The sequence below is a fragment of the Clupea harengus genome, unplaced genomic scaffold (assembly GCF_900700415.2).
Source record: "Clupea harengus unplaced genomic scaffold, Ch_v2.0.2, whole genome shotgun sequence".
NCBI lineage: Eukaryota > Metazoa > Chordata > Actinopteri > Clupeiformes > Clupeidae > Clupea > Clupea harengus.
In genome coordinates this window covers 5,792-17,887 of record NW_024879578.1, presented here as the reverse complement: position 1 = coordinate 17,887, position 12,096 = coordinate 5,792, and the positions used below count along the sequence as shown (strand labels likewise).

Genomic DNA, 12,096 nt, shown 5'->3' with positions numbered 1-12,096 from the left:
GAATTTAGTCCACAGTGTGATATAAATTCCACGCAACTGGCTTAGAGGCGAAGAAAACCTACCGCGGGAGAAACAGGAAGCCACTCTGCACAGGAGGTAGCGATTTTACAATATCAGGATATTGCACACTTCCAGGCTTTTATAGCCACACCCAAGCAATGGCCACTAATTACTCAGGTGTGCTAAACGAGTGCAGTGACGTGAGCATAGGTGAATTCATCTCACTACATTTACAAGACAAGTCTGGTGGCTGTTAGCAACATAATCAACATAATCTCCCTCTCAAACTAGCATGCCATGTCATATTTCTTTAACTAACCAAAAGCAGCTGGGGTTGAACCTCCATGGAACATTATGAGTACAATTTGGCCTTCTATAAGCACATGTAGGCCCACAGTGCATATGACATTTTATATTCAGTTGTTAATCTTACTTGTTGGCTATTTGGCATACCACCATCCTGGACAAATAACCATGGGTTTCATGCCTTCCTTCTGACACCTGGCGATCTGGTGGGGAGGAAAATCACCAGTGAACAAGCCATGTTTTTATATACGCCCCCTCTGAAGGATAGCCCCAAATTTCAATGTAATATTTTGTAATATGCATTATCCTATAGGATGTCACTAAAGGCCTATCACTGCCAGCTCTGTTCCAAAGGCTCTTTGGTCATTCAGGTTGGCCATGGATAATTATCAAGCTTACATTACACAAACCAAGTTATATTAAGTTGGCTATACAGTCTGGGTGATGTTCTGCTGAGCCAACCTCCAAATGTAACAAATGATGTCAGTGGATTCTGCTACTGGCTGTACGAAGCCTGGACTGCTTACTAGATCAAACTGGAGAAGTCTGAAGTTGTTTGTTTTGAAGCAAACCTGAGTCATAAGCTGGCTGATCAAGGTTTAAACCTGCTGTTCCCGTTTAGTCTAAGATTAGTGTACCCCATTACCACTGCCAAGTCTTTAGATCAGAATGAGCAGCAGGATTACACATTCATTCTTAATTGATGTCCACATCAATCCAGGATTGTTCCATTAAAACCTTGTTTTAACTCTCATGACACCTGAATCTTCTGACCTGCTCACCACTACCTTACTGTTTACAAAGACTGGACTCTGCTCATGCCCAGCGGCAGAGGTTTCAAGGAATAGTCTCCGTCTACAGTAGTCTTTAGTAGCCTTGTCATTGGCGCACGAATTTGTCTTTGTATGTCTTTCTTTTGTGCATAAAAAAGAAAAAGAGAATTGTTGACAAATTCAAAACAATCTCAGCTCTTCACCTGTCTGTGTAGAGCACCTTGGTCTGTGTAGAGCCCCTTGAATGTGAGTTTACAGGGCAATCTCAGCTCTTCACCTGTCTGTGTAGAGCACCTTGGTCTGTGTAGAGCCCCTTGAATGTGAGTTTACAGGGCCAGGTGTTAGGGTTAGTGTGTGTAGAGCCCCTTGGTCTGTGTAGAGCACCTTGGTCTGTGTAGAGCACAGTGAATGTGAGTTTACAGGGCCAGGTGTTAGGGTTAGTGTGTGTAGAGCACCTTGGTCTGTGTAGAGCCCCTTGAATGTGAGTTTACAGGGCCAGGTGTTAGGGTTAGTGTGTGTAGAGCACCTTGGTCTGTGTAGAGCCCCTTGAATGTGAGTTTACAGGGCCAGGTGTTAGGGTTAGTGTGTGTAGAGCACCTTGGTCTGTGTAGAGCCCCTTGAATGTGAGTTTACAGGGCCAGGTGTTAGGGTTAGTGTGTGTAGAGCACCTTGGTCTGTGTAGAGCCCCTTGAATGTGAGTTTACAGGGCCAGGTGTTAGGGTTAGTGTGTGTAGAGCACCTTGGTCTGTGTAGAGCCCCTTGAATGTGAGTTTACAGGGCCAGGTGTTAGGGTTAGTGTGTGTAGAGCACCTTGGTCTGTGTAGAGCCCCTTGAATGTGAGTTTACAGGGCCAGGTGTTAGGGTTAGTGTGTGTAGAGCACCTTGGTCTGTGTAGAGCCCCTTGAATGTGAGTTTACAGGGCCAGGTGTTAGGGTTAGTGTGTGTAGAGCACCTTGGTCTGTGTAGAGCATAGTGAATGTGAGTGTACAGGGCCAGACTATTATTGAGGCTCCAGATGCTTCTCAGTAGTATACCATAGATAGTCTGGGTTCTGCACCCTGATGGCACAGGGTTCAAACGGGAGCAACTTTTAAAGTGGTGATACACTCACTCTCACTTTGACTGAAATATTGTATATTGGGGATATTCCTGGGTAATATACGTTGTATAAATGTGCCTGCTAAACATAGACACATCTCACACTTACTGTAGTTCATGTCCTCACATTCATTGACAATTTACAGAGACTGGGCTACAAAACCTACAAGCTATTGTTGTCAGCTGTTCAGATTTGATTGTGTACACTGGATCACTGCTATGTGACATAGATGTAGGCATCAACTAAAGATTCAGAATCAGAATTATTTTTATTGGCAAAGTATATTATTTTCACATACAGGAAATTGACTTGGTGTGGTTGGTGCATAGGACATAAAACAACAATGCATTTACTGAAAAAAGGGATAGCTAGTCTGACACTGTTCTTGAAAATAGATTTATACTCAACCATAGTTAATAAGAACTTTCTACTCACAGTGAAATTTTACCTCATAACATTTATACAAGAATGTTGCAATTCTACATTAAGTAAATTAAAGTAAGTCATATACACATTTTATTCAAGTTGCATTTGAGATATGACTTATCATTGAGTGAAAAAGGACTAGGTTGTTCATTATTTAAGATGGTTAATAATCACACGATAATTGTGGCATGTTGATGGAAGAGGAACAGCCTCAACAGCTCAATGAATGAAAGCATTTGAGATATGCAGCTGAAAAATCATATTAATTAGAAATACATTGCTTAATTTACACAGGGAAACTCACTGAAAGCCAAGTTGTCATTCAAACTACCCTGTATTCAGAAGTAATGATTGAAGTGCAATACAAATATGTAGACTTAATAAAAGCAAGATCTAAATAATGGATAAAACAAAAAACAGCTCAAATTTACAAATGTAATATACCCCAATAGAATAAAAAGCATGTTGGCATCCTCATGATTGTTCTTGACTTACACACACACACACACACACACACACACACACACACACACACACACACACACACACACACACACACACAGACAGAAAGGGGAAATGGATCATATCTAGAAATACTCTTTTAACAAATCCTCACCCTTTACCCTTATTTGAAGTAGACAAAATGCTTCCAACTATAACATGGATTTAAAGTAATTTTATTATTATTATAGCAGTTTAACCATAAGATTTAAAAGCAGATTTACTAAGTTCTTTGAAAATCCACTGAATTTCAAAAGTAAGCCAACTCTTATGAAAGCTCTTGTTTGTCTGAAGGTAGTTGGAGAGTTGGTGTTTAATAACTTTGTAATAAAAGATACTATGATGTATACATCCAAGTCCTCATATTGGTGAAAATGTATACATCTAAGTACCCATGTCTAAGCTCTTCTTGGCTTGCTCTTTCGTGTACTTGCTCCACTCCTTAGGAATTTCTCCTTGTCCTTGGAACTTTTTGTTGTAGCATTTTTCCAAGTCATCTTTAAATCGACATATGAACCACTTCCAATAAGGTAGTTCAGAGTTGTCAGGAGTGATGGACAAGCTGGCATATCTTGGCCCAGCCTTTTTATATTCTTTGTAAGGAATTAACACTTCACTGTCATGTGATGGATAAAACTCACGATCACTTGCTACAGCAGTTGTACAGAAACTTACACATAGGGTTCTTGTACCTGTGAAATGCCATCCATTTAATCCATTTGTGCGATGGAAAGGGACACTGTGATCATTGGGATGATCTTCCATGGTGACGGTACAGATTGCTTTACAGAAAGGACATTGGACCCAGCAACACTTACAGAAAAGTTCAATCAAAATTTCATCGGGTCTTCTTCGAAACTGTTCAGGTTGAAGGAGAGTCAGTTGGCTGAAACTTTCACTGAGTTTGGGCACAATATTGTCTAGACCTTTACGAACTACCTCTTCAAGAAATTCAAAATCATTGATCTCAGAGGCATCAACACAGGACTTTAAACTCAAAATCAGTGATCTCAGAGGCATCAACACAGGACTTTAAACTCAAAATCAGTGATCTCAGAGGCATCAACACAGGACTTTAAACTCAAAATCAGTGATCTCAGAGGAATCAACACAAGACTTTAAACTCAAAATCAGTGATCTCAGAGGCATCAACACAGGACTTTAAACTCAAAATCATTGATCTCAGAGGAATCAACACAAGACTTTTCGGAAAACTTAAGTTCGTCTTTTAGTTCTTCAGAAAAATCCCTCAGCCACATGTTGGCATCCTCATGATTGTTCTTGACTTACACACACACACACACACACACACACACACACACACACACACACACACACACACATACACACACACAGAGAGATAGAGACAGATACACAAACACACACAGACACACAGACACACACACCCACACACACACACACACACACACACACACACACACACACACACACACACACACTTCCTCTGTTGCTGTTTGTGCTGCAACTCTTGCACATTTGGTCTTGTGTTGCTGTTTGTGCTGCAACACTGGCACATTCGGTCTTGTGTTTAAAGTTTCCTTGAATTTCTGAAAGAAGTTTGGGACTTTTTACCGTGGCCATATACTTCTTACATTCACATTTACATTTAGTCATTTAGCAGACGCTTTTGTCCAAAGCGACGTACAAGGGAGAGAATATTCAAGCTACGAGCAATAGAACCTGGTGTAACAATAAATAAATACTACTTTACATTAGAAATATAACAAAATGAAATAAAAAGAAAGAAGGAGTGCAGAAGTGTAACTGCTGTAATTGCAAGTTACGCACTAGTCGAAGTGCCAGTTAGGACGGGAAGTGCTCTCTGAAGAGTTGGGTCTTCAAAAGCTTCTTAAAGGTAGAGAGGGACGCCCCTGCTCTGGTAGTGCTGGGTAGTTCATTCCACCAACGTGGAACTACAAATGAGAATAGTCTGGACTGCCGTACTTGCACAGACGGCAGTGCCAAACGACGCTCACTAGAAGAGCGCAGCATCCTGGGTGTAACATTTGCCCTTACAAGAGCATTTAGGTAGGTGGGAGCAGAACCATCGAGCAGTCTGTAGGCAAGCATAAGTGACTTGAACTTAATGCGAGCAGCTACCGGCAGCCAGTGGAGCTCAATGAGTAGCGGGGTGACGTGTGCCCTCTTCGGTTGGTTGAACACCAGACGCGCCGCCGCGTTCTGGATCATTTGTAGTGGTTTCACCACGCAAGCCGGCAGGCCCGTTAGGAGGGCGTTGCAGTAATCAAGGCGTGAATTCACCAAGGTTTGCACCAGCAGCTGGGTGGCATACTGGGTTAGGTACGGCCTGATTTTGCGGATGTTGAATAGCGCAAAGCGGCAGGACCTAGAGACAGAGGCAATGTGGTCCGTGAAAGTCAGTTGGTCATCAATAATGACCCCGAGGTTTCTTGCTGTTTTGGATGGAACAAGAGACAAGGAGTCAGTATTGATGCTGATGTTGTGGTGGATGGCCTGTTTGGCTGGAAAGACCATCAGTTCCGTTTTGGCCAGGTTCAGCTGAAGGTGGTGGTTTTTCATCCATGTGGATATATCAGCAAGACAGTCCGAGATCCGCGCCGAGACAGTGGTGTCCTCAGGAGGGAAAGACAGAAACAGTTGAGTGTCATCGGCATAGCAATGATAGGAAAAACCATGCGAGCGGATGATAGGGCCCAGCGAAGTGGTGTAAATGGCAAAGAGAAGTGGTCCCATCACCGAGCCTTGGGGCACCCCTGTGGTAAGGTGGTGAGGTACAGACAGCTGACCTTGCCATGACACATTGAACGAGCGCCCAGTGAGGTACGATTCAAACCAGGAGTGCGCCTTGCCAGAAATGCCCATACTTGACAGTATGGACAGAAGGATGCGGTGGTTGACTGTATCAAACGCAGCTGATAAATCAAGCAGGACGAGAGCTGAGGATTGAGCTGCTGCTCTAGCTGTTTTCAAGGCCTCTGTCACAGACAACAGGGCTGTTTCGGTGGAGTGACCACTTTTGAATCCAGACTGGTTTGGATCGAGGAGATTGTTCCTTGCTAGGAACTCTGTGACCTGTTTGGAAGCTGCCCTCTCAATGGTTTTTGATAGGAGCGTGAGAAGTGAGACCGGTCGATAGTTTCCCACCTGAGTGGGATCGAGAGACGGCTTCTTGAGCAGCGGTGTTACCCGAGCCACTTTAAATGAAGAAGGGAATGTTCCAGAATTAAATGAAGCATTAATCACCTGTGTTATTGCCGGTAAGACGGCAGGCGATATGGCTTGAAGGATATTGGATGGGATGGGGTCCAGCGGGCATGTAGTTGGACGGCTACCTGTTAGGATTTTGGAGACCTCACTCTCGCTGAGAGGGGTGAAAGAAGGAAATGATGAGCCATTGACGGTTGCGCCCTTAGGGGGGGGAGACAGTTGGTCGAACTGTTTCCCGATGGCTGCCACTTTCTCTGTGAAAAAGGAAGCAAAGTTATCAGCAGTGAGGTTAGTAGCTGGGGGAGGAGGAGGAGGGTAGAGCAGAGTTTTGAAGGTGGAAAATAGTTTCCGAGCGTCAGTTGCACCGTTGATCTTGTCGTTGAAAAAAGTCTTCTTAGCAGCAGTGATGCTGGATGAGAAGGAGGCCAGCAGTGTCTGGTAGCTTGCAAGATCGTCCAGTGCTGCAGATTTGTGCCACTTTCTCTCAGCCGCTCTGAGATTGGAGCGCTGCGTTCGGAGGGTATCACTCAGCCACGAATGAGACTGGGTAGAACGAGCAGGTCTGGTGGAAAGTGGACACAAAGTATCCAAGCATGAGCTCAGAGTGGAGCAGAGTGATTCTGTGGCATCATCGACACCTAGTGAGGAGAAAGTGGATAAAGGTGGAAGAGCAGAAGAAACCAGAGAGGAAAAGTGGGTGGGAGAGAGGTTGCGGAGGTTGCGCCGGAACGAGACCATCGGAGGGGGGACAGAGGGTTGCTCAATGAGCCGAACATCGAAGCGAATGAAGAAGTGGTCCGAGCGATGCAGAGGGGTTACCGTTAGGTTGTCCGTGGTGCAGTTCCGAGCAAGGATGAGGTCAAGCTCTTTTCCTGCTTTGTGAGTTGGAGGAGTGGGGACCTGTTGTAGGTCGAACGAGTGAACCAGGGTCCGAAAGTCAGCTGAGTTGGGATTGTCTAGGTGGATGTTCATGTCGCCAAGGATGAGTGTTGGACACTCCTGTTCAGGGATGGATGACAGCAGGGTGTCCAGCTCATGGACGAAATCACCCTGTTGTCCTGGTGGACGGTAGATAACAATCACATAAGTTTTAACAGGAGCAGTTACCATAATTGCATGATATTCAAAGGAGGCATACCTGTTTGAAGGCAGCAGTGGAGTGAATTTCCAGTTGTCTGAAATCAGCAGCCCCGTCCCACCTCCACGACCAGATGGCCGGGGAGTATGGGAGAAGGCATAGTTGGTGGAGAGTGCTGCCGGGGTAGCATTGTTTTCAGGTGTGATCCATGTCTCCGTGAGAGCTAAGAGCCCTAGGGAGAGGTGGTTGGCATAACCTGAGATGAAATCAGCTTTCCTGACTGCAGACTGACAGTTCCACAGGCCAACAGAAAAAGAGGTTACAGCCGAAGAGGTTTGTTGAAGTGAGCGGAGATTACCCAGGTTGCGCTGTCGTCTGCTGCGCTGTGATCTTTTTTGACAACCAGTGACAACAGAGATGCTACTGTGACACATGGCTATGGCAGAATCAAAATGAAAAGTTTACCTTGTTTGTGAGCCTTGTTTCGGTGGACTTGTACAGGTAGACTTGCACGTCTTTACCCAAAAAGGTCTTCACACGAAAAGGGCTGAGCACGAGGGCTGACGCTTCAGCAACAGCCCTATGGAAGTAGCATTTTCACTGATTGCACCCGGCTGAAGGCCCTCCCAGTTTCTGCCTTGCCAAAGTGACCTGATTGCTGTGGGAGTGTCTTTCAACTGCAACCCAGCAATTAGTAGCCTTTCTTGATTTGAGTGAAACCAACTGAAGCCAATGGTGGTGGCAAGTTGGAACAGTTTCAGAGTAGTCTTAAAATACAATCTAAGAGTGAAGCAGTACAGTTATATATTATTACACACAGTCTAGTAGCCCTGTAGCTCCTCTTCTTAACCTGCTCTGTTATGAAGCCCTTGAAGTGTTTCTTTGGATTGTGAAGGTATTTCAGGAACTTGTCAAAATTCTCCTCCTCTGCTAAAGAGATAAGAATGTGTCCCTCCAGCTTACTCCTATTCCCATTGAATGCAGGAATATTAGACTGCATTTCAGCTGCTAAATCAATAGCAGTTTGGTCATACACAGCCTGCTTGATGGACAGCTCCAGTTTGCTGCATATGAAGTCTCCAAGCACTGCATGTGATTGTGCCCCTTGACAAAAACCCTTGAAGACCATGTAGTAGTGAACTCTCTGATCCTCCAGGTAGATTAAGACATCATTATCTTTTTGGAATTGTGTATGAAGTTCTGAAAATCTTTTTCTCGCAACATCACACACAAACAGTAAAAGATCTACTGTGAACATCTTTTTGAAGGCAAAACCTCCATGCGTCATCTTTTGCTCATACTCACTCACACTGTGCCTGACTGAATCTGCTATCTCTTGAATGTAAGTCTTATTGTAGCCCATTGTCAGTGTGTGTGTGTGTGTGTGTGTGTGTGTGTGTGTGTGTGTGTGTATATGTGTGTGTGTGTGTGTGTGTGTGTGTGTGTGTGTGTGTGTGTGTGTGTGTATGTGTGTGTGTGTGTGTGTGTGTGTGTGTGTGTGTATGTGTGTGTGTGTGTGTGTGTTCTTCCTGACTGAATCTGCTATCTCTTGAATGTAAGTCTTATTGTAGCCCATTGTCAGATCTGAGTATTTTTTAACGATTTTTTCAACTTTCCCATGAATGTTTTGAATTAGTTCTTCTTTGATGCTCATGTTCCAAAACATGTGTCTCATGTGTCTTGAAGTAACCTGACATTTTTTGCCAAGCATTTCCAACAAAGGTTACCAGACCATTGTGCTTTTTCTTCTTGTTTGCTTGTTCTGACTCTTGATGTTTAGGCTCTATGGGCACTACATACCTGGAATATTCACCCCTAAAGGTAATGCTTTTATAGTCAGCCTTTTTATACCGATCATTCAAAACACTTTCCTCGTGGCTCTCGCTCAGGATATTCATAACATCCTCCCAAATGTTGCAGTTTTTCACACGAGGTACATCTGATATCAATTCCAAGAGCCAGCTTTCCCACATTATCTCAAATTCTTTTTTAAGAGCTTCTTCACTTTTGTCCGAGTGTTTAAGAGTCATGGCAAGCTCTTTGCTCTTTCTGAAGAGAGTATCTTGGTAGCGTGCCTTCATTTCATCCATTTCTGCCGAGTCTTCTTTTGCTGAATAAGGGCATTGAACTTTTTTTGTGTGTCTTTCACAAGGTCACTGTGAACCTCAATGATTTTGAATCCAAACCTTCCTCTCCACTGAACCAGCATTTCCTTGTCTGTGTGTTCATCAAAATATTTAGCCATTGTTTTCTCAACCTCCTCATATGTGGACTTCATCTCTGCTCGAAGAAATGTTTCCTCTATAGTGTCTAGGTTGCCATTTTTTAATGCTTTTCTGCTTTTCTGAGGCTCCAGGTCCATTTGACAAATTCTGTCTCCAGCGTCTTGTACATGGCAATCTCCAATGTGTTTTTGAAACTGAAAACAAAGTTCTCACTCAACAAGGCATTCCACAGATCAGAGATGCTTGTCTTAAATTCAGAGAGCTTCATTCCTTTTGATTCTGATGGCTTTGCTGAGAATGGTTTTCTTCAGATCTTGAACATTTTCACTGTAGCATGGATTTGGAGGGGCCTTTGGTGGACTGCCCTCCCAGAGTTGTGCAAACACACACACACACACACACACACACACACACACACACAAACACACACACACACACACACACACTTCACGTCTTTCTGTATGTCAAAAGCAATAACATCACTAAAACACTTGGCAACACAGTCCTCCTCTTTGGCTGCCAACTGGGTCATCTCATCTAGTTTGTCTTGCAGACGTCTCTTTCCCTCCGTGTTTTTTTCTCCTGCAGAGATATCCCCAACATTCTGATGTACAAATACACAACACACACACACACACACACAAACACACACACACACACACAGGCACACACACACACACACTCTAACACACACACACACACACACACAGGCACACACACACTCTAACACACACACACACACACACACACACACAACTGGGAGACAGTTTGACTTGTTTCATCCGTAGGAAAGCCTGCACAGCAATTTGAAGGATGTCTTGCATTTCAGCGGGATTCTCCCCAAATATATTGATTAGGGTCATGTGTCCTAGGCCTATGACAAATGTGGCCAATTCATTGTCATGGCGATGGACAGTTGCCTTCCCAGCAAGCTCTGTGGCTCGGAGTCCTTCAGTGTCAACCACAAAAATGTAGTCAAACTTTGCCTTGATCTCCCCGGTCACACTAACTAGCTGCATGAATGCCCCTCTGGTACACCGTCCAGCGCTTACAGCAAACTGGAGTCCAAACATTGCATTCAGCATTGTGGATTTTCCAGAGCTCTGAATGCCCAGAATGGACAAGACAAAGATTCTCTGGTTTCCAATTTTCTTTATGACTTCATCCAACACAGCACACACACACACACACACACACACACACACACACACACACACACACACAGCAGTAATCCAAATCAATGGAACATGACCAGTGATGGAACCTTACATTCTGTCGGAGCAAGTTGTGTTAAACCAGGGCCAATCTGTGTGTGTGTGTGTGTGTTTGTGTGTGTGTGTGTGTGTGTGTGTGTGGTGTGTGTGTGTGTGTGTGTGTGTGTGTGTGTGTGTGTGTGTGTGTTACATTCTGTCGGAGCAAGTTGTGTTAAACCAGGCTGCCCACTGAACTCTGTTGGAGCAAGTTGTGTTAAACCAGGGCCAATCTGTGTGTCTGTGTGTGTGTGTGTGTGTGTGTGTGTGTGTGTGTGTGTGTGTGTGTGTGTGTGTGTACCTGACCTGAAAAAACAGAGAACGGTTTTCTGGCCTGCAAACTAGAAGTAGCATTATATTTCTGTATTTGATAATTACTTTAAGGCCAATTTTGATCATGTTTTTCATGTTGAATATTTGTATTATTTATTAAGTTTAATAATAAACAGCTTACAAAACTAGTAAGAGGGGCAAAGAAGAGAAGTAGTGTCTTGCATCGAAAAAATATATAGTTTTGCAAGTTGCTTTGGATAAATTATTAAACTTAAACTCAGCCAAAACCTATTGTTTAAAAGTGTTGATCATTAAGTTCTGCAGAAAATTGGCAATGTTTTTTATTAATATTGCTACAAATCTTTAAATCAAATCAGTCACACACATTAAGTACATCATACGCAAAGTAAATAGATTATGAAAGATCTTCATTCCTTATCCAAACAAACCATAAATAGAGTTACTAACAAAAGGCATTTACTATATAAAAATGTATCTTTGCAAGTGTCAGTTGATTCTGTAAGAATGCTGTAAGAGTGCCCGGGCAAATATTATTGAATATTTTGAACAAAATGAACAAAATGAATATTGCTGTAGTAAATATATTCTATTAATGTTGAGAGAATATCTAGTAGCACGTGATCTTAAACAGACAGTGCATGAAAAAAACACTGCCTGCACCACCAAACATTAGAGAGGGACCAAACACTACATACTGTACCTGTTTTGCTGAACCCAGAACCAGGATCTGTTTTTGTGTTTTTGTCAAGACCATCATTATTTGCATTTGGCTGAGATGTGTTTTCTTCTTTCTGGTCCTTTGGCTTTTCCTCAATTTCTCTGCTGTCACCATCCTTAAAAAGGGATGTAAGGGTGTGTGTAAATGTGAAAACAAACACTTGAGAAAAGGGATGTAAGATTGTGTGTAAATGTGAAAACAAACACTTGAAATCAT

General features: G+C 43.3%; 2 protein-coding genes across 2 annotated transcripts; both read right to left on the bottom strand.

Moving 5' to 3' along the window:
* Positions 1-3,489: 3,489 nt before the first annotated feature.
* LOC122129000 (interferon-induced very large GTPase 1-like) lies at positions 3,490-8,756 on the bottom strand. The gene is made up of 3 exons (XM_042704051.1): positions 8,244-8,756; positions 4,302-4,373; positions 3,490-4,092 (listed from the first exon to the last, which is right to left on the bottom strand). Exons 1-3 carry the CDS (start codon positions 8,754-8,756, stop codon positions 3,490-3,492), a joined length of 1,188 nt encoding a protein of 395 aa, XP_042559985.1.
* A 244-nt stretch (positions 8,757-9,000) lies between these two features.
* LOC122128998 (interferon-induced very large GTPase 1-like) lies at positions 9,001-10,796 on the bottom strand (the record flags this gene model as incomplete). The annotated part of the gene is given in 6 exon segments (XM_042704049.1): positions 9,001-9,482; positions 9,485-9,733; positions 9,736-9,901; positions 9,903-10,002; positions 10,062-10,242; positions 10,376-10,796. Coding segments are annotated over 6 exon segments (1,599 nt in total), but the record flags the coding sequence as incomplete, so codon positions are not given.
* Positions 10,797-12,096: the final 1,300 nt, after the last annotated feature.